Genomic DNA, 27,042 nt, shown 5'->3' with positions numbered 1-27,042 from the left:
CATTTATTGTAATATACTCACATTAAAACCAAATGTAAATAAGCCTAATTAAACGATTGTCGTCTACAATAATTAATCCTAAATTTTTCCTTGTGTAAGTAATACAGCTAACAGTATTTCCAACATAACTCCTGAAATAGACATTTCCGCACCTATGTCTATATAACACCTATGTCTATATAACATTTTTTCGTTCTTCAGATGTGAAGAATATCTCCTTAAATTTTTGAGATACCTTTTTAGAACACCCTGTATATATATATATATATATATATATATATATATATATATATATATATATGATGTGATCGTTTGATACATTAGTGTACTTCCTTGGAAAATTTACATTGAATTAAAAATTTATTATAAAAATCTATTTAAAAAAATTAAGGCAAGTAATGTACTCTATTTACTCTTTTATCGTATTCAATTGATCAATATTGTAATTAATGTTTCGATATTTAGATAATTATTAGAAAAATTATTTTATCTCTAAACATTTCTTATTTTACAACGATGACGTTAATGCACATCAATGAATCACATGATTAATTCATGATAATATCATGTTGAGCATTGAAAAAATTTAGCATTCTAATTTAACAGAACTATGAGATACTTATTCGAATGATGAAATAATACAACATTTTAAAAGATATCTAAACTTAAAAGTCGTCAGACTTGTCAAAATCGATAAATAAGTTTAACTATATCCACGATTATACTATCGACATTTATGTAAAGCTGAGATTAATAAATAAATCATTTTTTTTTACTCTATCGACATTTGTGAATTTTGCACTCTTTTTCATATTTTTTACATATGCATAAGTAATGAACCATATTTATTACTTATGCATATATATATGTACATACATATATGTTGTTGATTTTACGTATCGCTCTATATAGATTTATAGATAATATATTTTATAATAATTTAATAAATTCAGGAATGTTATAATATTTACAGATTAATGTTTTTATCAAAGCGTAAACAACTGTTAAGCTGCAAGATATAGAACTTATCACAAAGCTTTCAAATGCTTAGCAGTTTCATCAAGCTTTTATCATAACATACAAGTAGAAAATTTAATAAAAAAAAAAGATGTAATTATACAACGCTCTTATTATATCTCTATCTTTTAAAATGTAACAAGCAAAAAAATATTTTTTTAATATGCAAGTAAATGTTGCAATATGATAATAACAGAATGTCTTTTTTTTCTAGACTTACGATAATTTTGCATTCCATAAGGAATTATATCTCGTATATTAATCTCGTATCCTGTTAATCGTCTTAGGTTCGCGGAAAGGGTAGTTGATTGTATGGTTGTTGATTGTTGCATTAAATTTGAGTCGTTGAATGTGATGACGAATATATTACGGCGCGTGAAATCCTACGCCTCGTGCGACTTGCGATTCTCTAAATTTTCCATTCTCTTCTCGCCCTCCCCTTCGCGCCTGTAGGCTTGGCAAGGTCGAGACTTGGACGGTTAAACGAACAGAGACGGACTCAAATTCGAAGATTCGACATGTTCGTATATACATATGTACGTGGTGACGAAAATTACGAGAGGTAATTTGCCTTGGCATTGATGTTCACGAATATTCATCTATATTCGTTCGCGTTACAAAATAAAAAAAAAGAGTATAACACAAAAACATGAAGTGCATAAAATGATAAAAGAAACGAGAATGATCTTAGAAAGTAATTTCTTGATCTTTTTCATCATAGCAGCCGTTTTTCTCGTTTTTATTTATATGTTTTTTGCAGAGCAGTGAAATTTAAAGAGATATAAAATTTTTAAACAATTTTTATTGCTTTTTAATCTCTTTTTTAGAAACAAAGAAAGTCTATGTAGGAAAGTTACTGCAGTCTGTAGTATCTTTTTGCTCCATTTGCGAGAGAGAGGGAGAAGAGCTTCTTAGAAATGTGATGTAAATTACACTAAACATTACAAACTATACTAAATGCTATATATTGCGATAATAAAAATGACATGGTAAGAAATTACATATAACTTTAGTTTTATACTTCTTCGCAAGTTTAAAAATAAAGTTATTATATGTAATTTTTTCATGAAAACTACCATTTTGAATATGAAAACAGTAAAACAGTTTTTTAAAACAAACTTTTTCAATGTTGAAGGCGAAATTAATTTTACTAAAATTTATATACATGTAAAATTTGTTTTTTTTTCAGAATATGAAAATAATACATGTATTTTTTCTTTTGTGCAAATTATCCCCATTACTCGAGAGAATAAATCTAGGAAGTTTTATCTAGTCATCTAATCGATCATCTGATCATTTGACAACACTTTATAGTTTTGATGTCCATTCATAATTGTTTTCTGTTAGTTTTACTCACTCTTATTGTTATCTCTCATAATCAAAAGAGTCGCTGAAGAAGATTTATAAGGCAGTTTTAAAAAATAAACTTCGTTTACGTTTTACTTGATGACAATGATCGGTCTCGAACACGTGAAATAAAATATTTAATTACTTAAAAACATATTTTGAACGAAACGATGATTTATAAGTTTAATTTTTTTTAACAAAATTGTGTGTATTTTTTTAAATTATCTTATTTTCTAGTGAAATTTTGCAATTTTTATATAGAATCTTGACTTATACAAATTCTAGTGTAATTATTTTATATATATGCGTAATTATATACTTTTTTATTAGAAATTACTTTCATATTCTTTTACTTTTATTTTTCTCTACTTTTTATTTTCCTTGCTTTCAAATACTACACACACACACACACACTATAAAAATTACATATTAATCTTACATTCACAGTTAAAGATATTTATCAGCGACCGTAATTATTATATAAATATCTAACAGTGACAAAGCAGATGCAAGATAGTGTTATTTCATATAATATCAATAGTATAACGTAATTTATCTTCTATGTAGTTGACGTAATTATATGTATAAATACGATATTCTTTTTCACATAATTTACCATCATGACGGAATCATCCTATATTTAGTACAAAAATATTAAATAATATAAAATTTGAATAAAATGATTATAATATTTGTGACCGAATATACTTTCCACCGAATGATTATAATATTTTTGATCGAATACTTCTGCTTGTTCCTTCACGAGTCTTAAACAAAAAAAACAGTGCTACAGTTCTATGTTATTGTACCGAGGAAACGTTAGTACGTCCTTATTTTGGTCATGTACGTAGGAACAAAAAAAAGGTAGACATTGTCCGTGAAAGAAAGAGAGAGGAAAGGAAAAGAAAAGAGATCAACCGTGGACCACTGTGGTAGTCGACCGTTGTATTATACGTACTAATAGAGTGGGGATATGCGTTTTATCGATAAAAGAGAAGGCGAGCCGACTTCCTTCGAGTTACACGCGCATATGACATGAAGCAGTCGCGCGACTGAAAGAGCGAGCGAGAGAGAGCTACGGTATTGGCGCGCGCATGCGCGCTGGAGAGCGCGACGTGGAGGGGATGGGAGTCTGCGGCGGCGCGAGCGGCAGTGGGGGAGGGATGCGGGCGGAGAGGAGACGCTAGACGCCCCTGCATCATGACACACAGCTGATCAGTCGGCTCGCGGCGCACGTATGTTGCGAGCGCGTAGATAGATAGTAGGCGCGTTATACGCGGGGGAACGGAATGACGGCATTGTGACGGCGAGCGGCGGGGTTCATGTACGTATACCGGTGTCGCTACGCGTTCTCTATGCGTCTGGACAACGACGAGGACGACGAAGACGGCGAGGTAGTCGGTAGTCAGCTCGGGTCGAGGTATCATTGCGACGGGACGGTCGTTCGGCGAGACCGAAAGAGGAACGGAACGGCCCGGTCGATCGACGAAACGACGGGGTCTATGACTGAAACGGCGGCGGATGGTTGCGGAAAAGAAGGAAACTGGAGGAAACAGGAGGAAACAGGAGGACCGACGACGCCGTCGCTCTGGCACGCTCAGGTTCCTGATACAAGCTCGCGGGCATTTCGAGAGAGCGCAGGACGCCGTTCGTATCATTGTTGTACGTGTCTCCCCGCGGTCGCGGTATCTACGTAATCTATCTATCTACTTATCTACACCGCGGATGAATATTCATCCGGAGCGCGCGCGCAACGAGTGATAAAGAGCCCGGAGATCACGGCGAAAGGGCAGAGATAGATATCCAGAATAGAATCAGGAAGGAAGGAAACCGCGACGGCTATTGCCCTCTTCTCCTGTCCTCTTTCTTCTCATCTTTAAGTCTCTGCTTCTCTCTCTCCGATATCTTTTCGTTTTGCATTTAACTCTCGCGCTACTGTTGATAGCACACATATACACGTGTATTTTATATATACATATATATATATATATCTGGTGGTGTGATCGGTCCCCGCGTTTTTATCTCTACCAGCTGTGTGTATGGACGACCGCGTGTGTGTTTTTTCGTGTGTATGGTACGCGCGCACGAGTCGCGAATAAAGGTCGATGACGATGCAACGAGTTCAAGATCAGGACAATGGGATCAACATCAAATTCGGCTCGGGTAAATCCCGAAAGGGCGACTACCGGCTGGTATCTCAGGACTCTGACAACAATAAAGATCGCCTAAATGGGACCAATAAATCAGGTGAGCTATGCGGAGAAGTTATTCAATACACGTTTGGAAAAAACACGAATCCCGTTGATTCTGTCTTCGATATTTAGAAAATTGTTTCCTTAAGAAATTAAAAAAAACTTTACATTTTCCAATATTTATAGAGTTTTATAAATCCAATACCGATCTTTGCAAACTACTTTTTTACGGTTTTTCACATATAAATGTGAAAATTGCTAAATACGCGTAAATTATATACGATTTACAAGAGTTCAAATAAAAACGTCAAAATTGCGAAAATTTTCGAAAAGAAACATCTGTTAATTCACTAGTGTTATTGCAAGTGACGTCACTGATACATACAATGACGAAGACATTAATAAATATTGAGTTTGCTCTCTCATTGTTTTAAAAAGGATCGCTTCCTGTTTTATCTTCTTATATCCTCTTTTATCTTTAGCATAACAGTTCTGTTAATGCTAGCTGAAATTACTGATAACCTCGGTACGTTACTAATTCCAGCTGGTATTAACAAAAATCATTAGCATGTTGTCTCTCCGCCTATGTTAGATATTTGTATGTTTCGTCTTTCAATTTTTCTAGAAAAAATACATAATGAGATAATAAATATTAATGATAAGTATTACACTATGATTATATATTTTTACTGTGTTTTTCTGCATATGTGTAACAGAAAATATTTCTCATGATTGTTGATAAAAAAATATGATACAGGAAAAAGTTGAAGGCTGCAAAACTAAAGCTCTAATTTTTTATAACGCTAATTTTTCCGCAACAATGCACTTACAATTACATGTTTAGAACTGGAATATATATGTAAAATTTGTTTTATACATATATATATATATATATATATATATATATATATATATATAATAAATTTCTGATTTCTTTTATATCGCACATTTTACAAATAAAATATTAAACTTATAGAATAAGTATAAATGTATTATTATAGTATGTACTTTTTTTATGATGTATTATATATATTTTCTAATATATTTGAACATAACAATAAGAAATATTTATTTTTCGATAAGTGATTTAGTATTTTTTGTAACAGAAAATGACAGAAAATAATCAATGTAATGCAAAAAGAAACGAATAATTTCATTCAAAAAAAGCACTATTGCACATTGTAGTGGAAAAAGTAATTTCAAAAAATCTTTCTATTAGCTATTGTTTTCTGTTGTGTGAGATACTTCCTATAGAAATTTCTAGAAAAGAAAATTAATCATTGAATTCTAAATATTCTTTTTCACTTTAAAAAAAAATACATATAGTTTATATCGATAAATAATATTTGAAAAAATCAACCTTTTTAAAAAGACTGATTAATGAATTATAATTATTATATTAAACACAAACTGCGTTTTTGAAATCAGCAGAAGAATAAAAAACACGCGAAAATATATTTATTAAATTTCAAAATATTAGAAAGATATTCCAAATTGATATACAGGGTGTTTCATTTTAATCCGACCACCTAAATTTCTCGGAACCTAAGCAAGATAGAGAAAAATGTTTTAGACAAAAGTTGTATGGTTTCAAGGGGGACATAAGATGGTGTCATTAGTTTGATCTTGAAGAGCCACCTGAAGGACACGCGAAGATCAGCTCCAACTTTTTAAATGGGACACCCTATATGCTTTTGCATATTCTTGTAGCTCATCTCAAGAGCTTTCCAAAACACTATAATTAAGTTAGTTTTCATTAAATACTTTCCAAGTTATGAGGCTTGAAATCATTTTTTAATTTTACATAAACCGTAAAATATCTTGTAAAATATTCATTTTTCGATTATTTTACCTTAATACTTTTATGTACAAAATAATGAGAAGAATCAATTGGTCTAAAGAAAACTCATAGTTGTTTCGAAAAAAAATATGTAATTTGCAATTAACAATTACATATTTTTTTTTTTAAATAACTATGTCTTCCGAGAAATTTAGGTGGTCGGATTAAAATGAAACACCCTGTATAATGTTCGACATGTGTTTTGCACCCTTATCTCTTATCGGAATACAATGATAATATTTATCTTTTTCCTGTTTTGTATTATCATTATTTCTAATTTTTATGTTTTCGTAATTTACACTATGTTTATAGATCTTGTTTTTATTATTATCCTTTATCTTTTTCCGTTTTACACCTTATCTTCCATTCGAATCGTTATTTTATAGATAGAACTTTTATAAATAGAAAGGTTAAATATATAAAAGACGGGCCTATGAGCCAAGAAGCAAATTGGGTAAAATCGACACAAACGATTAAAATGCGTTAAGCAAAAAGCTTGCCAATATTTCGTTGTAAAATTGTTCAGCCTCGCTAGTTACAATTCATTCAGTTAAATGTACAATGTTTACAACAATTTCTTTCAGTGAAATGTATGAATTCATTAAAAAACGTACAAAGATATACAATTACAATAATGTTAAATTATTTTTAAAAATTTAGAATTTTCCTCCTCGTCCGTTTTGTTTTAATTTTTCTCAACATATTTAATGATATTTTAAATCTTTATAAATAATAGAAAATAGAATAAATAAATAGAAAAAATATTTTTTTTAAATTTTGTGTAATTAAATTTTGTATATGTGGAACAGAAAATAATTTACATACATTAGCATAACAAATGTTTATTTCTGTTATAAAAGAAAATATTTGAATAAACAGTTAATAATTTTTCAGGTATTTTAATAGAGGAATAAAATCAAACTAAATCTTTTTCTTTGTAGAAAAGAAGAGCATATCAAGGAAGAGAAAAGATTTGTTTGATCAAAATTCGATTATGCCAATTGGATTCCTGTCGATCGCTTATAATTCAAACCCATTGTTTGAATGTCCGTATAAATAAAAGCAAGTCAGAATTCATGTCACAACGGAAACGACTTCCGTATGTGAGGCGATCAGTATCGGTATTACAATGTTGCATACTAATGATGCCTCTCTCTTTGTCGGTGACGGGGAAAATTGCAACTTTTCCTTTGTCTACGCATACGGGCAGCACGTACAAGACAGATATCTATTTTATCCTTCCTCCCCTAACACATGAACCAGCGATTTCTATATTCGTTACATGATGTTAACGAATACTTGGGATATGTTGAGCGTCTTGTTAAACGTAGTGAGAATTTCAAGATTTTTTATCACTCTCTGTTTTTTTTTCAAGCAGAATAACTATCCATTCCGCGCAGTCATTTATTTTTTATTAAAAAAATTTCTTTTTGTAAAAAGTATCTCTTTTAATAAATGAATATATCTTTTGCACTAATATAATTTTTTTAGAAGATCTTTACGAAAGAATTAAAATATACGTTGCACGAATTGTGCAATATTTCAGCTATATTATTTGGTATACTTACAAAATTACGTTTTTCAAATTTAATATATTCTAACATTTTTGCTTTTAAATTTATTGTACCTAAGAATGTGCATCTGAGCACTTTGTACGCGCGTACACATTTAAGCATCGAATATAATATTCTCTTTGTCTCTAATTGTGAGTCTCAAAGTCTCTCCTACTGTTCATAATTCATTAGCATATCAATTTCCATCTGATTACCTTTACGAATCTGTCTAATTATCGTCATATAACATGTCAGAAAAATATGTTTCTCGTAAAATGTACATTAAAAAAATATTTGTTATTATATACTTGTTTAATTAGGTTTTTCGCGAATTGGTTACGTAATCAAATTACAAAATCATATTATTCAACCACGTTATCTTTCCTGTATTTTGTTTGTTAAATCATTATCTTATTTTGTCAAATTGTTACAACTGTGCATTAAACAATTCGCTATAAAAACAAATTAAGGAATTGAATAAGAACAGAAAGAATTGAGTATTATATTTAATGTCTTTTCCATCATTTTGCTTTATATCTGTTCCAATAAATTCATAAAAATCTTTTTTTTCTGTCAGTTTTTAAATAAAAAACAATGATAGATTTTTTGTCACGTAAATGAAACCCAAGAAATATTAGGCATTTTTCAATATAATATTTCAATAATAATGCTAAGAAATATGCAAAGTTTGCAAACTATGTGCTATTGATTATGAAAGCAAATCTTCTTCTCTTCATGATATTTTTTTATCTCTTTGTCTTTTAATTTGATTTTATATAAGAGATTTGTTTTATTAAAAACTAGCAGATGAGAGCATCATCTTCTAGTCTTTGATAAAACAAATCTCTTATATAAAGTCAAATTAAAAGACAAAAAGATAAAAAAATATCATGGGGAGAAGAAGATAACGTCGTTATTTTAGGTGATGTTACTTTATTACATAAACGACATAAAAATTCGCAACAAAATTAATAAAAAATTTCTCAAACATGTTTTATCCTCGTTGCAGAGAAAGAAGAAAAGATAGAGGAGGAGTTAATCCCACCGGATGGAGGCTGGGGATGGTTAGTACTTTTAGCCTCTGTCATGGTTAATCTTCTCATCCCTGGTACTATAAAGTCCTTTGGAGTATTGTTCGTCGAATTTCTCGATGTATTTAATGCGTCACCAGCAGCAGCTGCGTGGATACCATCACTCTGTTATTTTCTATATAGTTCGCTGGGTAAGAATTATTGTTATGTATAATGTATTGTATCATATCGATAAACATTTTTCGAAAACGTATCCATAGCTTTTAAGCATCTTTGCTAAATCGGATTCTGTTGAAAATTTTATTTTTTCTATAATTGTATTATTTTTTCACGTTTAAATGTTACAATTCACGATTAAATATTTAGAAATGACTTCATCTTGATTTTGTTATTTGTTTGCTTTATCAAAATTTCAAAACTCCGAACCATGTATTTTTACATCAATTCGATTATACAATATAATTTTATGATAATATATGAAATTAATATAAGTATTATATGAAAAAAATTTAAAATCATCAGAATATTAATTTATGCGTGACATGACATAAATACAGATTTTATATTTCGGTAAAGATAGCAAGCAGTTCACGATAGTATGGACTTTGAAACACGGAAAGATTCGCTTGCGCTTATTGTTTACATGTAGTTTCCAGTATATTATGAATCATATCGATGTATTCGAGCAAACAAATTAAGAATCAGTAAGAATAAATAAATTGTTTACGCGTATTATAATGTTATTTGACATGTGAATTTTAATCATTGACAATCTCTTCAAGAATTAGAAACCGATGAAATCATGATAAATTCAATGAAAATTAAAAAAAGTACAGCTGCACGAATAATTTCTAAGTAAACATGATTGTTCTTATTTGCATCAATTTAGCAGTATCTTATCATTCCAGGCCCATTCTCTAGCATACTTTCGGTCAAGTATTCTTATCGTACGGTAACTCTAATAGGGGGGACATTTGCCGCGGTGGGGATGATGCTAAGCTATTTCGCGGACTCTGTGGCCTTTCTATGCGTAAGGTAAATTTTCTTCCTTTTAAAATGTAAAATAGAATGATATTAATTGATCATTATATCTTGCGCAACAAATATCTTTGAACAAATAATAAATATCACATCTTGCTTTAAAAAAATAAAGAAATAAGAGAATTTGTTCATAGTTATATACGAAAGCGAAATTCATAAAAGTAAATTTTTCAAGTAAATATTATTGTAGTATTAAACTTTTGATTGAAAAGAAATGATGAACAATTAAAACAAATATATTTTCTCCATTGATTGAAATTGAAAATTGCGACGAGAACTTTTGTCTTTTGTAAAATATATTCCTCAAATATAAAATAACTGCATATGAGCAAAATTATTTTCAACTTGTATATTTTTATATATGTTTAAATATTTTATATATATTTAAATAATTATTTTTATATATGTTTAAATAATGTGATTTAGGAAAAAAATAACATTGATTTTTATAATATTGATATTATAATTAATATTGATATTATAATTTAATTATATGCATTTACTGCGAAAGTTTTATAAAAAAAAATTACAAGAAAACTTGTTAAAAACAATTGCAGCAAAAATTTGAAAATTATAAAGATGAAATGCAAATATATGAGCGAATCTGTTTAGTAAATAAAGGTTAACGACGGCATACAAAATATTTAAATATTTAAATATATTAAATATACAAGAGAAATTTTAAAACTCAACATATCGATTTCTTTTTTAATCAATTCATATAGATATAGTCTTTTTAAAATATTCATTGCGTAAATATTATTATGTAATAGGTCAATATTTCTTATGTAATTTCCCTTGTTTCCAGTTATGGTGTACTAGTAGGTACGGGAGCGGGATTAGCGTTTCCCCCAACTGTATATATCGTGACGTCTTATTTTGTACGGCGACGAGGACTTGCCAATGGACTCTGCATATCCGGCAGTGCGTTAGGCTCAATATTTCTTCCACCCGTTTTGGGTTTTCTTTTACGAGAATATGGTTATAGGTGAGCTTCTTTGTTATTTATTTAAATCAATCATACAAATATCCGACAAATGCTGTAGAAATAAAAATATAAGATATATTGCGTGTTATAATTTTTATACAATAATAGTTCTATTACATTGATAGTCAACTGTATTAACAATGATGAAAATCTACAATTGTCATTACTTGTTAAAATGTTAACAGGTGATAATCGATATATTTTTCATTTGTTCGCAGAGGCGCAGTATTAATAATGGGTGCTGTCACATTAAATGTGTGGGCGAGCGCACTTCTGTATCACCCCGTGGAATGGCATATGGTACCAGCTCGGTCTCCGGGTGACAATGATGAATGCGACGATAGGGAAATCGTCAATAGCAGCCCGGAGCAAATGACCGAGAAGAGCAATAGCCAACTGCTATCGTCGAACTCAACGAGCGAGAAGGCCGCGCCGATCGTACCGAAAAGTGCGTCAAGCGTTGCGTTAGAATATTACAAGAATACACCAGTGCAGAGTCGCACGCGAAAGATCAGCGTACCTGTCGGACGCGAGATCAGCGGCCAGATGCACAGCACGCCGACGTTGCACGCTGTGCCAGAAGGGTGTAGCGCCGTGACCGATTCCGGCAAATACTCTAGGACATCCGCGAAATCACCGATGAACTCGCCCAGCACATCGTCCTTCAATTACGTCAGTACACCGTATCACGGTAGCACTCTATCGGTCCTGCATCCGGAACGTGCATCTACATTGACGCTAAACGCTATTTCTAGTACATTCACTAGAAAATCAACGACGATCAGTGGGGAACAAAAGCGGTATGAGGACGACGAAAAAAGCCAACAGAACAAATTTTTCGATCTCAGTCTGCTCAAGGATCCTATTTATCTCGTTATTCTTATTTCCAACTCTACCAATGCCATCAGCTACACCAACTTTGTCATTTTGCTACCGGCCTACGCCATTTCTCTGGGTTTCGAGAACTGGGACGCGTCATTGCTGTTGTCAATCGTCTCTATGCTTGACTTGGTGGGCCGCATCGGTGGCTCCGCCCTTTCCGATATTAAAATTATGCCTAAACATTGGTATTTCGTTGGCGGTCTACTTGCTTCTGGCGTTTCTTTGGCCATTTTACCCACTTCCAATTCGTATATTATGCTGTCCGTTTATTGCTCCTTTTTTGGTCTTGCGTCCGGTGTCTATGTTGGTATCACCGCCGTTATCATGGCCGACATGCTGGGAACCGAGAAGCTCACCTCGTCTTACGGTATTTCGTTATTCGTCAACGGTGTTATTCAACTGGTAGGGCCACCCATTTGCGGCATAGTGTACGAACAAATCGGCAGCTACGGACCGATCTTCAGTATACTTGGCATTATTCTGGTATTTGGCGCGTCTCTTTGGGGTATTGTCCCATTCATTCGACGAAGACAGGCAGCGTTAGAGAAATCCGCCAAAATAGATAAAGTATAGTAGACTAAATAAACACAAAGTAAAATATGACAGTTGTCCATCATTAATACTGGACACTCTTTTCGTAATTTTACATTTTAAAATCTGAATTTTAAATTCATATTATTATATACATAATAAAAAATTTCTTATTTTCAAGTTTTAAAATGCAAAATTATGAAAGGGCAATTATATATAAATGAGTCGCGAAATATGACTCGTTATTATTTAAAGGCACATATGAGCTTATTATTCTCGCGATTGCTTAAAGGTGGCCATGTATATGTATGCATGTATATAAGAAATAGAAAGAGAAAAAGAAAGAGAGCGAGAACATGGCCGACATTAAACTGTGATGTTAGTATGAATGTTATGTATCGAAGCTATACTGGCGAAGTTTTTGGATCGAGCAAAATTTTGAGATTTTGCTTAATCCGATAGTTTTTCGCATCAATTGTCTACGACGTATGATTGTATGACTGTCGAATAATATTAATTATAGTACATATAATTGATCGCCAAATAGAACAGTAAAAAAATCTTATTGTACCAAATACCAAATTTATCTTTTAGTTATCTTGAATAATAACTAAAAGTTGTATGTAATTAATTGTTATAAATTGTTAATTTCAAGTCTATATTTCATTGTATAGCATTACATTTTTCATTAGTGAATTAACTGGTAAAAGTGATATGATATAATAATATTTCGCCTTTATCAGTAATTTTGAATATTACATGCACAGAGCAAGTTAATTCTATTATATGGAAATTTTTTGTTTTCTTGTAATATAAAACGAAATGTTGTGTATATGCATTGTTACACTCTTGAAGATAATTATAAGACAAAAATGTCATGTAGAATATTGTTTACAAGATATAAAATCTAATTTTTTAGTGAAAATTTAATTTATTAAAATATTAAAATCTAAGATCGAAACAAGTACGAAAATATAATAAAATGCATTTACATTTAGTTTATAATAAAATGTTTGTACTTATAGTGATAAAATAGAGTAAAGAAGTACTTAGAAGTGAGAGGGAGAAGTACTTAAGATGATAAAACTGTAAGAAGTTTGCAAATAATAATAAGTTTCTTTTCGTATTTTTAAGAAGAAAATTGATAAAAGATACGTATCATTTTTTGAAAATTATAAGAAATATATACACATCAATCAACGATCCGTTTTAAATTACAAGAAACTGAAAAGTTTCAACTAACGAAATCAATTTCACTCTGTATCAGCGATATCAAATTCCGATTTGATCACACTTACCGCCAAGTATACGCTCTTGTATCGATGAGGTAACGCATAATGCGACCTCACGCATCGCATAGTCCATTTTTAACTATAAAGCGTATTATTTAGGGAAATAATTTTTGAGAAAAAAACTTTTTAGAGAAATGTGCGATTGGTTCCTTTCTCGGAAGCAGAAAGAAAATATATCTCTTGCCTTATAACCGAAGAAAAAAAATTATTCTCTCTTTGAAAGTAAAAGTTTTGCATTGGCACGAAAAAAATATAATTCAATTTTACTTGAATATTTAGTGAAAAAGCAACTGTCACTATTGATACCAGTTGTACATCGGAATAAAAATACGGTGACATAACATAGCACGTATCAAATTTAGTAATAAAGTAAATTGGCACACAATTTTAGATACAGTATCTATCTATTTCTAAAAATTTGATCGCACGTATATAAATGCGATCTTACTAGAATGAGATTAGAAGTGGATTTTACGAAAATTATACTTATTAAATAAAGAATTCTGATATAGGAATTTTGCCATTCTCTCTTTAAATTGAGAATGAATTAATGAAAAGAATCCACAACAAGTGTAAGACTTGTGACCATATAAGATATATCCGGCGAAATGTATGTAGAATGTTCTGCAACAAGTAGGACAGAATTTAAGAAGTGATTTTTCATGATAAAATAAGACAAAAATCAAGATTAAGAAAATTTCGATTTCCTTTTTTAATTATAACATTCACATAAAAACTATATTTTTCTCCTCTACCGCGCTGAATATTGCAAATTTCACATCAGCTGCTATGAAGCAAGCTTTTGTACTTATGTGTGACGAGTCTATTTTGATAACTCTAACTAACACATGCCCAAGATCGATAGAATGCCGTGCTTGATATATCTTTTGCGAATTTTCAAATATTTATGATTAAAAAGGAAGCCTCTATCAAATTCTTAGTGATGATTTTTGTCTTATTTTACCATGAAGAATCATCTCTTAAATTTTGTCCCACTTGTTGCAGAACACCCTGTATATCTTTATAGTATAAAAATATCTTGTGGCAAAAGATTGCGAGTTTTTTTTTTAATTATTAAAAGAACTTCAACTGATCAATCCACTTTTCAAACTTTCGAAATCCGCCGGAAATAATGCCTTACAAGTAGGTCATAAGCAGTTTATAAGTAATATATATATATACACACATATATATTATGTTTATAACTCTATACAAATATATATATATATATATAAAAGAAAAAAATTGCTCCATGATAATATAACACTTTCCTATTAAGTCTATATATTTAAAATTAATTAAACTTCTTTTTTTATTTATATTACAATTTATGCCCATATTATATTTTCTTTCAATTTATATTATAAATAAAAGCATCATCTTCTAAAAATAGGAATAAAATTAATCCAAAATATAAAGAAAATCAATGATCTTGTTAAATAACAAATAATTGGTGAAAGCATAGATAACTAGCTTTGCAATATGTTTTAAAATAAGAAAATACAAGTATTTATACACATTATCCTCTGTATTTTCAGAACAAATCTCTGAATTGAACATTCAGAAATTATTAACAAGAGAAAAGAGGATATTTGTCAATTTAAATTACATTTTATCAATATACATACTTTTTTTTATCAATATACATACTTTATGCCTGCTTTCTTGGACTATATCTAATGATCTAAGTAAAAACAGTTACTTTTCTTTTGAGATAGTTTCAGCAGCTGGTGGAGCTTCTCTGAATTTAGGAAACTGTTCCCATGGAGCGGATAGTTCAAATTTACGAAATTCTTGAGTCAATTCCAATGGTTCAATAACCACTCTTTTTTGCTCATCATCGTAGCGAACCTAAAATAAATCATATTAGAAAAATGTTATAAAAAATTATATAAAATTTAATATAAGCTATAATATAAGAGCTTTAATAAGATATATATAGCTTAATTAATATATAGCTTAATTAAATTATAACAAGTTTTTTTTAATGGGATACAAATTATTGCAAACAAGTCTACAAATCATACAAATTTGTTCATACATTTTATTGATACCATTAAAATCAACTGATATATTGATCTTTTAATAATCACCTCAACATATCCACTGAGTGGAAAGTCTTTCCTTAGCGGATGCCCTTCAAAGCCATAGTCTGTAAGAATCCTGCGAAGATCAGGATGATTCAAGAAAAATATGCCAAACATATCCCATACTTCTCGTTCGTACCAATCAGCAGCTTTGAATACGCTGCAGATGGAATCAATAGGTGTTAACTCATCAGTATATGTTTTTACCCTAATACGTGAATTATAACGCAATGATAACAGGTTGTAGACGAGCTATAAAAATAAATAGATACTAGATAAAGCTCTATTTATATGTCAATTTATATCACATGTTTGTAAAATTTATATATATATATATATATATATATATATATATAAAAATCATATGTATAAATATAAAGCAAAACTCACCTCAAATCTATACTGCCTACTAGGTACATCTAAAGCAGTAATATCTGACAGATTAACAAATTGTGTATTGTGATGGTCTTTCAAAAATGCACATGTAGGGATAATGCCTTCAGGAGCAATAAGTATTTCCAATTCATCACCAGCAGTCAACTGTACTTGTTGTACATATTTTGGTAAGCAATTAGAGATGTAGCGACCAAAATTTACCAAACGAGTGACATCAATGTGATTGGGTTTACGCACCGTGGCTACAAAAATATTTAAGTAAGATAAAACAATGCTGTGTGTTGTGCATTTTATACATATAAGATATTCCATAATTATTTCTTCCACTTTTCTATTAATATCTGCTCCAATTTAAAGGTAGAAATATTTTTTGACAGAAATTGGAATAGAAAAAATTTACTTAAAGTTTACTCAAGAATATCGAATCACATAGTAAATATAAAATTGTACATACGACGAGTCTCGGTTTTTTCAACTTTTTCACTGGTTGTAGTGTTGTATCGTATCGATAATGGAAAAGAGACAGCATAACCTATCGGGCAAACGCACATATTATTACATAATTCGATGGGAAATGTCATTCGATGGTATATTTCATTACTTTTCGGCGTAGCAACTGGTAAACTTCGCGACAGCCTCCAACAGTTTCTAAATATCGATGTCATTTTCGCGCAAGACGTTTCAAATATAATTCTAAATACAATTATCAATGGAACATCATAGTTCCTACCATTTAATTTTTACTTTAGGGTAAAATCAGAAACCTTCTAGGACCCTAGAAATTTTCTATATTGGATAGCCAATCATAACAATGTGCTTGATCAACCAATCAGGATAACGAAAATATAACTTTTTTTTCTTTTAAGAACAGAAATACGACAATTTTTAGATCTTTAAAAAATTAAAGATAATGATAATTATTATATTATAAAAGCAATAATTATTACTTCGATTAAAAAATTTTATTATTAACTTGTAAAGAAAAATTACATAGTTACTGCCTTAGACAAAAAATTAACGCTTTAAAGTATTTGTAAAACTTAATAAATTATCTTTCTTTAATGATAATATATTAAGTCCAATACTATATTTAAAGCTATACAGATATATGTAAATTATATTTTCTCACATACATGTAGAAAAATTTGTGGATTGCAATTACATAGCGAGTTTTAATATTTTTGTATATCTTTTTATATGTTTTAATATATTTGTATCTTAAAGTTTTTTAATAACGAGGTATCACAATTGTCAGCTGGACTGGACAGCTTTGAAAATACTGTGCCGTTCCAAAGCTTGTAATTCGACAAGAATGGTGGCTATAGTATGCCTTAATTGGTGAAATTTTGCCAAAGACAATTCGAATATTACACATTTGCCTGTATTGAAAATCCATTCCATCACAATATTTGGTTCTAGCACTCTATTTATTATACTGCAATTGAATAATAATAATAATCTTTATATATTTATACTGCAATTGAATAATAATAATAATAATCTTTATATATGATCATATTTGATGCAATATAAACATCTTTTTCTAAAATCCAGACTTACTTAGAAGAGATTGTAATATCCACACGCCATCTGCAAGAAATCAATTGTGGATTAAATTTTGTTGTTTGAATTAAACCGGACAAGAGATCCAATCGCTTTGGACCATAAATTACAGAGGCTAAATCTTCTATACAGTCTGGAGTCAATCTGTAATTGATACATAAAAATCAGCTGAGAAATAGTATACGACTGTTATACAAAATAAGTATAAGATTTGGTAAAGTATTTACTTTAATTCTTCCAAACATTGTTTAAATTCTGCAGGCTTGATATCATGACATTGTAAACGTAGATGTACTTTCAAAATTGTAAGAATAGCAGCATAGTATTCATCTACATACTCCTCAGATATGTTATATTTCTTACTTATTCGCTCAAGTACACCTTCTTCTATATGTTCCAATTCTATAGCTTTCACTGCAACTACAATATTTTATGCAATTAATATGTGTACATATATAATACTTTTGTAAATATATGCTATAATTATTGTAAATAATTTCGCAAATTTTAAGCAATATGCAATTTATCGTTTGAATTTTATTGTATTTAATTTAATTATACATTATTTGTTTTAAGCTCACGTTGTATTAATGGACGCGCGAATGTCTTTTTTAATTCTGCCAAATATTTCGTCTTATTTCCTAAAATGCTTAAAAGTTGCGTTTGAAAGGGAGTTGTCATCTTTTATTGACAGTGAAGTAATTTTGACAGATCTTAACTGAACCTAATCTAACCTAACCTAGCCTAACCTCTCTTAACTCGCATTATCCAATGTCCAGTATTGTCATCTATCGAGAATCAAGAAGTACTATTTGAAGCACCCGCTGTTTTCTCGATAGTGTAATAATCGATACTCTCGATATCATCGAAATAGAATTGTTCTATCGACAATTACTGATTTTTAATGAATTCGTTTACAATAAATATTGTATTTAAGTGAGGAGTGGAAATAAGTATTGCTACAGATGAAATGAAATTAAAGATTGCTGATCTCAGGTAAATTTTAGCGAATTTTTAGGTAAAATTGGAGATATTTGAAAAGCATTAATAGTATCGATCGTGCAGAATCCACACAGGAATGCAATTTTGTAGAACTATATAATATTGCGTCATGTGTACATACCGCCTACAAAATACCAGAATTATATATCTGTAGATTTAATATTGCATTACACATAGATTGAATGTCCAGATAAGCTTATTCCGGATCATAAATGACCGATAATGTCAAATCTTTTCTACTACCTCGATATTACAATCACGAAAATCGGAACCGGTCTCATATATAATTGATATATAATTTAATTATACAATATAAAATCTTAACTATAAATATTTGCAAAATTCAAAAAATGTTAAATTTAACATTAAATTTGTCATTTATGACATGAATATATAATTTAATTGCTGATGGTTAAATATCAATAATAATATTATTAAATAAGATGAGTTGTAACTTGCAATGTTGACAGACAACCATATATTTTACGATATAGTCTTATTTTACATTTATATATATAAACCATATCATTTTTTTAGGTTCAATATAAAGGAAGACAATTCGATAAATTTTTTAATATACCCCGTTGGAATGATACCAAGCAGTAGACCGTGTGGCCTAATGGATAAGGCGTCGGACTTCGGATCCGAAGATTGCAGGTTCGAGTCCTGTCACGGTCGTAGACCCTTATTTTTTTTCCTTCGATACGTGAAATATACTGTAAGTCCTTCTGTACATACATATATTTTATTGAAATTCTTTTGGTTCGTTTTATTTAATTTTTTCATTATAATGTAATGTCTTCCTGGATGTAAAGTCGAGACTAAAAATTTACAATACACAAGAGTAATCTAATTCCTCTTAAAAATTTATTAATTGTTTCAAATTAAATTAATGTAAATTTTAAATCTCTTATAAAATTTATTATCTCTCAAATTTTTAAGTAAATAAGATAAATAATATATTTTACTCTACCTCTCTCTTTCTCTCTTTCTCTCTCTCTGAATTTTTTTTATTGTTAAATTGTTATATTATATATTATATATTATGTGTTTACTGTGCACATTTTATAAAAATTTTATATAATTTATTCTCTCTTAATTGAAGAGATGCTGCTCCGATTTTTCAGAATGAGATTTTTTGAAATGAGCGATATATTCGAGACGTTTCTTTGTATAATGATATAATCAGCGATATGTATATATATACTTGTGGATGTTTTATGTAAAGTAATATGAGAAGGGCGTTCACATGTGTAGGTATACTGATAACATTATCAGGAAATGTCGAGAGTTTCCCGAAACATAATTCATTGCTCTTAAACATTCCTAATTAAATGTCCCATGTACAGTGTCATTGTAATTCATTTATTACATGAAATTGTCGATTATATTGCGTTTATAACTTATAGATTATGAAGTGTGTAGGCGACATTTGATCGACACAAATTATATAGCTTTTAACCTTTCTATTACCAAGAAGGATGACAAAATTACTCTAGAGTTAATCATTTCGCAGTAGAAAAGTTAATAATCTTTAATTATAATTTTCTTTCTATAAAAAGGCGTTAAATAATTGAATTTTTACATTAATTTTTGCGAATGATTTATATAACATACATTCTCAATACTGTTATTAATTAAATATATATAGATATAATATAGCATTTAATAGTAAAATTATTAATAAATGTATAGTGACTCTTTTTATAATATTTAATTATTTAAAAGTTTTAAATTAATAACGTTGATTATGATCTACAAGTATGATCTGTTCGGTACAAGGATCAAGCAAGAACCTTCGATAGCTCAGTTGGTAGAGCGGTGGACTGTAGTTGGCATGAGTTACACGAAGACATCCATAGGTCGCTGGTTCAAATCCGGCTCGAAGGAGTTTTTTTTTGTATAATTTTTTAGTTTTTTATTTTGTTTTGGAACACATTCTATTTTCTAAAACATATATATTTAAAATATAACATTTTAAAACATATCATTCAAATATAATATTATAATGTTTGACGAGATCTTGTGTTTGTGTAAATAAAAAAATTTTTTATTTACATAAAATATTATATTAAAAATACATAATATGCACACAGAGTACGCACAAAAAATGTATATGAAATGTATATGAGACTCTCTCTTTCTCTTTCTTTCTCTCTCGCTCTCTTTCTCTCTCTCTCTCTCTCTCTCTCTCTCTCTCTCTCTCTCTTTCTTTCTATGCAATACAAGATTTAATTATTGATTAACTTATTACATTCTCTCTTGAAATAAAATATATTTTTTTGAAATTTATTTGTATGAAATTTACTCTTTTCAATATAATTAAATAATTTAATTTTAGATTATATAGGTTCTAGTCTTTTAGATTTTATTTTTTTTTGCTTAGATTATATGCTTAGTTTCTTGATTTTTTGATTGAATAAACATGTTTATTATGTTAAGTTATGATAAAACATTATATTGTCATATTTATAGTCAGCCACATTGTTTGCAAAATATTTGTTTGCAGATAATCTTACGAACACAAACAGGGAGACTAAAAATAGTCTCCCATTTATCATTTATACTACAATTGTATGAAGGGTGATTTCATATAGTATACCATATGTTCTTAACTCTATGCTTCCTCTTAAAAAAAGAGCGATCATAATCAAAAATAAAAGTTGAAAAACTCTTAGTCATGTTGATAATAAGAAAGACTAAAAGCAATAGACTTTACTAAATATATATATAATATAAAGTAAAAAATATTTTACGTCTTATATATTTTGAATACAAATTATATAAAATATATATTATAAAAAAAATTTCACATTTATAAAATATAAATACTAAATATTCGAAATGCAGTTTAGAAAACAATTCTTTCTTTGTTTTAAAACATTTATGCCATTTAATACATTATAATTATTTGATTTATGTTATAATTATTATTATTATTTTTTATCATTTATACATTTATTTATATATCTATTTAGACTCTCTCTAAAATATAAAAGATATATATATATATATATATATATATATACATACATATATAAAGCTAGGTTTAGAAAAAGCATATAAAAAAATTTTTATAAATTTTTTTGATTGTAATAGAGAGAATTGAAGAATTGAAGAACTATAATAAGGAGAAAGAATGTCTTTCATGTTTCGTTACGAGATTAATAGTTTGTTTTCGGAATTGTAAATAGGATGAGGGTTTCCCTAAATTTTTCGTCACATTTTTGGTGTGTCACCCATTGATTCATGTGGTGCGTATCCATTTATCTGATTCGGAGATCGGAACCTGGCGAGGGTGCGCCGCTCCTTTTTGTCTAATCAGAGCAAAGTGAATTAGCCCTAGCACCGCGCCTAAATATTGTTCGCATAAGCTTTTAAATTCTTCCTCAGATAAGTCTGACCTAGACAAGGTATTGCGAAAATTAGAGAGTCGATATAAGGCGTTCGATGTATCTCTTGTCTTTCGTATGCCAGAACGCATTTATAAAAAAGATTTGTTTTCGCTTAAATATCCTGATAAAATTAATTTTCGCTTGCAAAAGAGAATTTCCGAATTAATTTGAATTATTTTGAATAATTTAGTATAAAAGTTCAATAGTTCGATAGTTTAATAATTGATTTATAATAATATAATATATAAAATACAATATAAAATATAATAATGACTTTTTAATTATTTCATTAATTTTTTCTAAAAGATTTTCTAATTGAAGAATTTAAAGAGAGATTTTCTCTAATAAGTGAAGATTCTCATAAAACAATCATAATTTTATACGAATTTTTTATAAATTATATATAGAAATTTTAATTTATTACATCTTCCCCCTCTTCCAAAGGTTAAGAAAATCTTTCTTACATAATATACAAATCCAAAAAAAATTAATGTTATTATATCTTATATCTTTTTAACCTTTCTGTTATGTCAAGGGAATAATTAAATCACCCTACAGAGCAAAGAATATTGATCCTATGTTTAGAAAAAAAAATATGTGTATATATATATATATATATATATATATATATATATATATACATTATATTATATTTATTGCAGTGAGCCATTAAAATTTTGCTGATTGCTTTTATTTATTAAAATAATTATATATGTTACGGAAAAAAACTTTATAATACAATAGTCGCTCGTAGGAGTAACGGTCGGGAGATGTAACTCGTGTATAACCCGTACAAATGGGGGTGCCTCCCATACGTAGGACATCGCGTTTGCGTTGAGTAACAGAACCCGACAGAAAGGGTGGCAACACGTGCTGCCATCCTCCTGACGTCCGGCGTTGGGGATGGCGTGGGGAGTGGAAACGCGTCAACGATACGTCGCAACGGGGTTTATCGAAGCGATAGTGCCGTAACCAGTGACGTACTACTTGCAAAGATCTCATCATGTGAAATCAATTAGGATAATTATGACGCGAAATTACAACGTCCGAATATTTTTTTAAACCAATAATCCTCATCAAAATGTATAATGTTCATTTAATACATGTCGTAAAATTGTTAAATATCAATATATGAATATTGTTGCATTTATTATATCTTCTATTATTATATTTTATTATTACGAGTTTATAGCACAAATAGGATATCAATTAGAGTCTCTTACAAGTATATATAACTTATTTTCTATATAGATCAATCTTTTAATCTTCTTTTTAATAGAATTATATATTCTTTTTAAATTATGCTATGTAAAGTTTTTAATGTTTAAAATCTATTTTATTATATTATTTTATTTTTTATTTAACATTTGAAGAGTGTATCTTCAGGTTTTGTGTATTTCTAATTCGCTACTATCTTTCAATCGTCAATATTTATTTAATACAGAAATATTGTCAAAAATATTTCAAGAGGAAAGGGAAAATATAAAGCAAAGGCAAAACGCAAGAGAACTATTTTCAGAAAAAATATGCAATATCTTTTAATCGTTGTTAATGATTTTTAATATATTTTAATAATTTTTATAAAAAATTCGCAGAAATGTCATATCTTCTACAAATGTTTAATTTCGTAGATTACATTTATCTCTCGAGAGATTAAAAATTCATAAAAACTGCTATATCTCATACATCGTATGTGTACACATTTTTTTCCTTGTCAGGATATCTATCGATACTTCAATATAATATCGCGAACAATACAATTAGTAGCCCCTCTGACGCGCAATCGCGGCACGTCATCGGACGATGCGCGTGTGCAAACCAAGGACGGTGGGGGTAGAGGGCGAGGATGAGACGTGGCCGACAGCTCCGAGGTAAGAGGAGAGAGGGTGGAAGGGAGCGACGTCGCCGTCGTCGTCCTCGTCGTCGTCGTCGTCGACGTCGGACCGCAGCGGTATAGGAACGGTGGGAAGGGGTTAAACGCGCGATGGGGAGTGGAAGGGGGATCGTGGGGGGGCCGTGAACGCGGCGTCGAGCGCCTTCTCGCGCAGTCCGAGTCCGCCGGTCACGACGGTAGCGTCGTGTTGTTGGTCCAGGTCCCCGAGTGAGCGCAGCCGCGATAACTCGCGAAAGGGGCGGCGAGAAGAGGTCACGAGAGGAGCGGAATTGCGGCGCGATCGGGTCGAGACGACGCGAATTTGCGAGACGTCGCGATCGAGCGGATTCACGACAGCCGAACGGCTGATAGATCTGTCAAGTTTCGCGCGAATATTCACGAAGTGAGTCGCGATTGTGAGAATCAGGCAACGGGGAGAGACCGCGGAAGCTCCGAACGCGGAAAGTCGCGCTCGACTCGACGAGACGAAGACCTCGCAAAGGTCCTCGTTCTTCGTGCTTGGCGAGTGAGTGACAAGGGAGAATCTCGGGGAAAGCCTCAACGGAGTCATCTGGGAGGGGTGATTATCGCGTCCCGATGCCACCCTGGCGTCGCGAGCGATTGTGCGGTGAACCGCGTTAGTGATAGATCGCGAGGATGAGCGACGTCGGTCGACGATCGCGGAGGGTGAGCAGGTAAGAGTCGCTATGATTATTCCATGCACCACATCTCGTGGAGACAACCCCGACGATGACGATTATTACCGACGATCAACCTTTCCTTCTCGTTTTACCCTCCTCCCTTTCACCCTCTGTTTTCTATCGCATAATGGCGTTGATTGGGGATCGATTGCGGGATGTGTAGGAGTGTCGGACGACGCTGCTCTGCAGCTCTGACTGCCCCCTGTTCACGTTCGTCGAAGAGAGGGTGCAGGTCGGAGCTGTTCGACGTGGACTGCTGCTGTCCAGGCCGGCGGCGGATCGATTTTCGCGAGGGGCGGGAGAGGGAGGGGTAGGACAAGGGGCGAGCGGAAACGGGGGCAGGAGCGCACTGTGTGCACAGATATATGCATATGTGTGTGTGTGTGTGTGTGTGTGTGACATATATATAAAATTGCACGTAAAATTGTGTATGCTTGAGTGTGCGAGAGTGATTTCGAGGATGATTTCCAGCCTCAAATTTCTCGCGAATCATCGAGATGGAACGCGCCGCCTCGCTTTCCTCTGATCCTATCCCTCTCTCGAAACCGGCGACTTCCGGCCGTACAATTGTCGCTTGTCGCCAAGATTAAATTAGTGTGGGGTTAGACCAATAATGTCGCTATGACTGTGCGATTCTGTCCGATCTCCCGCGAGTCGGTAGATTGAGTTGCATAAATTTATTTAACAATTTTCCGGTAACACACACACACATACGGAGCGATTATAATGCACATGTCATGCGTTATTTATATGTACGTCAGCAGTTATCGTACTACAAACACTTGAGACACATTAAAGTCAAATGTGCATCTCGTGTAATTATCGATTGTAAAAGAAGATGGAAAAATTGTAGACCTGATGATCATATGTTTAACTTAAATTAAATACAAATTGTGACAATTATTCGTTGATATTAATTATTATCATATTTGATTTTCTTCGAATAATTGTTTATGTAGCTGATGCTATTTGGTACGTGAAATTTTGGTGGAAAAATTTATTATTTAAAACATATAAATTTTTTTTTCGTGTTATCTCGTAACTCTAACTTAACAATAAGCTATATCGTTTTTCGACGAAATCATCTTAAGCGATACCGAATTTTTTCGTGGAAGTGACAGATGTATGTGTACATATACATGTATTATACTCTCTAAAAATGAATCAGTGTATTATCACTGTAATCAATGCTGTACTTATAACTGCTTGTAGTACAACATTGATTACAATGATAATACACTGATTCACTTTTAGAGAGTGCTTGCGTATATTTACATATAAGAAAGATTAGAAAATGGTAGCGTTTTTTAAAAAATAAATTAAATTTGTTTCCGATTAACTATGACATAAATAACTTTCACATTCAAATTAATATTCGCGATACTAAAGATGATATCGTTAACTGATACTAAAGATGATATCGTTAACTGATAAGAAAATAATTTTAATAATACTGATAATATTGAATTTTAATAATACTTTCACATATATTTTTGCTCTTTTTCGTTTTAATAAATGATAAGATATCCTTAATTTAAAAGTATCGCGCACATATTCATTATGTTATTTATCGATTGCGAATCTCACTTGATTCTATATACAGCTAAATTGATACTGCTTGAAGTGATTTCACACGCTTTATCGGATAGAATGATTTATCGTTGATAACAGAGTATCGGATATGACTCAAAAATTATTTGCTTTAATTTTTCACGGAAAATTGTTTTTAAGAATTGCAGTTTATTTTATATTTTTGATATACATACTTGCGTCATGACGAACGAAAATTAGCTTATTAACTCCCATACGCATCCATTACTCTGATACATAGTAAGTGGTACAAACCATATGAAGAGATCCCCTGATAATAAAACTTCCTTCCTTTGTATCATTGCGTCTACATATGATAAGATTTACATACTTTTCGACTTTGTTCGTGTCATTTTACGGTTAATTATATATTAAAATAATTGGACTGTCAAGAAGATCCTGGTCAAGAAGGATGTAATCATATGAATTCATATCTTTCAATTCATTGAAAGATTACATGAAAAGATTAAATAAATCTGAAAAATTAAATTCCATGAATTTCACTTTATCCTTCTTGATAATCTTTTATTTATCTTTGTTATTCGTACAAGTCATATTATTTGCCATATTGAAGTTTGCACGTAATTCAAACATAGATTATTTTAAAAGAAAGTCAATCTAAAGGAGAATTTATCTTTTTACACATAATTATTATTTATAATTAAATTTATTCAGGCATCTCGATTCTTCCCATATTGTATTTTAATTGTTTAAAATTTAA

The 27,042-nt window shown here is 30.8% G+C and overlaps 4 protein-coding genes and 2 non-coding genes across 8 annotated transcripts in view; 4 read left to right on the top strand and 2 right to left on the bottom strand.

Moving 5' to 3' along the window:
- Positions 1-3,534: 3,534 nt before the first annotated feature.
- Positions 3,535-12,562, top strand: LOC105249818 (monocarboxylate transporter 14). The gene is made up of 5 exons (XM_011255563.3): positions 3,535-4,611; positions 8,959-9,171; positions 9,889-10,015; positions 10,830-11,009; positions 11,228-12,562. The coding sequence occupies exons 1-5, from the start codon at positions 4,470-4,472 to the stop codon at positions 12,462-12,464; spliced, it is 1,899 nt and encodes a 632-aa protein (XP_011253865.1). The 5' UTR covers positions 3,535-4,469; the 3' UTR covers positions 12,465-12,562.
- Positions 12,563-15,221: 2,659 nt separating this feature from the next.
- Positions 15,222-16,952, bottom strand: LOC105249823 (NADH dehydrogenase [ubiquinone] iron-sulfur protein 3, mitochondrial). Its single transcript, XM_025406402.1, has 5 exons — positions 16,799-16,952; positions 16,652-16,729; positions 16,192-16,439; positions 15,808-16,053; positions 15,222-15,565 (listed from the first exon to the last, which is right to left on the bottom strand). Exons 1-5 carry the CDS (start codon positions 16,860-16,862, stop codon positions 15,413-15,415), a joined length of 789 nt encoding a protein of 262 aa, XP_025262187.1. The 5' UTR covers positions 16,863-16,952; the 3' UTR covers positions 15,222-15,412.
- Positions 16,953-17,268: 316 nt separating this feature from the next.
- On the bottom strand, positions 17,269-18,518 carry LOC105249819 (COMM domain-containing protein 5). The gene is made up of 4 exons (XM_011255564.3): positions 18,342-18,518; positions 17,988-18,180; positions 17,758-17,904; positions 17,269-17,632 (listed from the first exon to the last, which is right to left on the bottom strand). The coding sequence occupies exons 1-4, from the start codon at positions 18,439-18,441 to the stop codon at positions 17,449-17,451; spliced, it is 624 nt and encodes a 207-aa protein (XP_011253866.1). The 5' UTR covers positions 18,442-18,518; the 3' UTR covers positions 17,269-17,448.
- Positions 18,519-19,367: 849 nt separating this feature from the next.
- On the top strand, positions 19,368-19,440 carry Trnar-ucg. The gene has a single exon. It is a non-coding gene; the product is annotated as a tRNA-Arg (tRNA).
- A 1,117-nt stretch (positions 19,441-20,557) lies between these two features.
- On the top strand, positions 20,558-20,652 carry Trnay-gua. Its single transcript has 2 exons — positions 20,558-20,594; positions 20,617-20,652. It is a non-coding gene; the product is annotated as a tRNA-Tyr (tRNA).
- Positions 20,653-24,193: 3,541 nt separating this feature from the next.
- Positions 24,194-27,042, top strand: part of LOC105249822 (ATP-binding cassette sub-family A member 5) — a 34,317-nt gene continuing 31,468 nt past the window's right edge. For all 3 annotated transcript variants that reach the window (XM_025406392.1, XM_025406391.1, XM_025406393.1), the window contains exon 1: positions 24,194-24,725. The gene's annotated coding sequence lies outside the window, so the exon portion shown is untranslated. The remainder of the gene's footprint in view (positions 24,726-27,042) is intronic.

This window comes from Camponotus floridanus, unplaced genomic scaffold (genome assembly GCF_003227725.1).
Source record: "Camponotus floridanus strain SB8 unplaced genomic scaffold, Cflo_v7.5 scaffold141, whole genome shotgun sequence".
In the NCBI taxonomy this organism is placed as follows: Eukaryota; Metazoa; Arthropoda; class Insecta; order Hymenoptera; family Formicidae; genus Camponotus; species Camponotus floridanus.
This window is presented reverse-complemented; position numbering and strand designations above follow the sequence as displayed.

Excerpts from the sequence above, each read along its gene's own strand:
- LOC105249818 (XM_011255563.3), top strand. The coding sequence starts at position 4,470 with ATGACGATGCAACGAGTTCAAGATCAGGACAATGGGATCAACATCAAA. Across the intron at positions 10,016-10,829 it reads GTGGCCTTTCTATGCGTAAG|TTATGGTGTACTAGTAGGTA; the intron begins GTAAATTTTCTT and ends CCTTGTTTCCAG. Across the intron at positions 11,010-11,227 it reads TTACGAGAATATGGTTATAG|AGGCGCAGTATTAATAATGG; the intron begins GTGAGCTTCTTT and ends ATTTGTTCGCAG.
- LOC105249823 (XM_025406402.1), bottom strand. The coding sequence starts at position 16,862 with ATGACATCGATATTTAGAAACTGTTGGAGGCTGTCGCGAAGTTTACCA. Across the intron at positions 16,730-16,798 it reads ACCAGTTGCTACGCCGAAAA|GTTATGCTGTCTCTTTTCCA; the intron begins GTAATGAAATAT and ends TTTGCCCGATAG. Across the intron at positions 16,054-16,191 it reads GTAGGCAGTATAGATTTGAG|CTCGTCTACAACCTGTTATC; the intron begins GTGAGTTTTGCT and ends TTATTTTTATAG.
- LOC105249819 (XM_011255564.3), bottom strand. The coding sequence starts at position 18,441 with ATGACAACTCCCTTTCAAACGCAACTTTTAAGCATTTTAGGAAATAAG. Across the intron at positions 18,181-18,341 it reads CGCGCGTCCATTAATACAAC|TTGCAGTGAAAGCTATAGAA; the intron begins GTGAGCTTAAAA and ends AAAATATTGTAG. Across the intron at positions 17,633-17,757 it reads GATATTACAATCTCTTCTAA|TATAATAAATAGAGTGCTAG; the intron begins GTAAGTCTGGAT and ends ATTCAATTGCAG.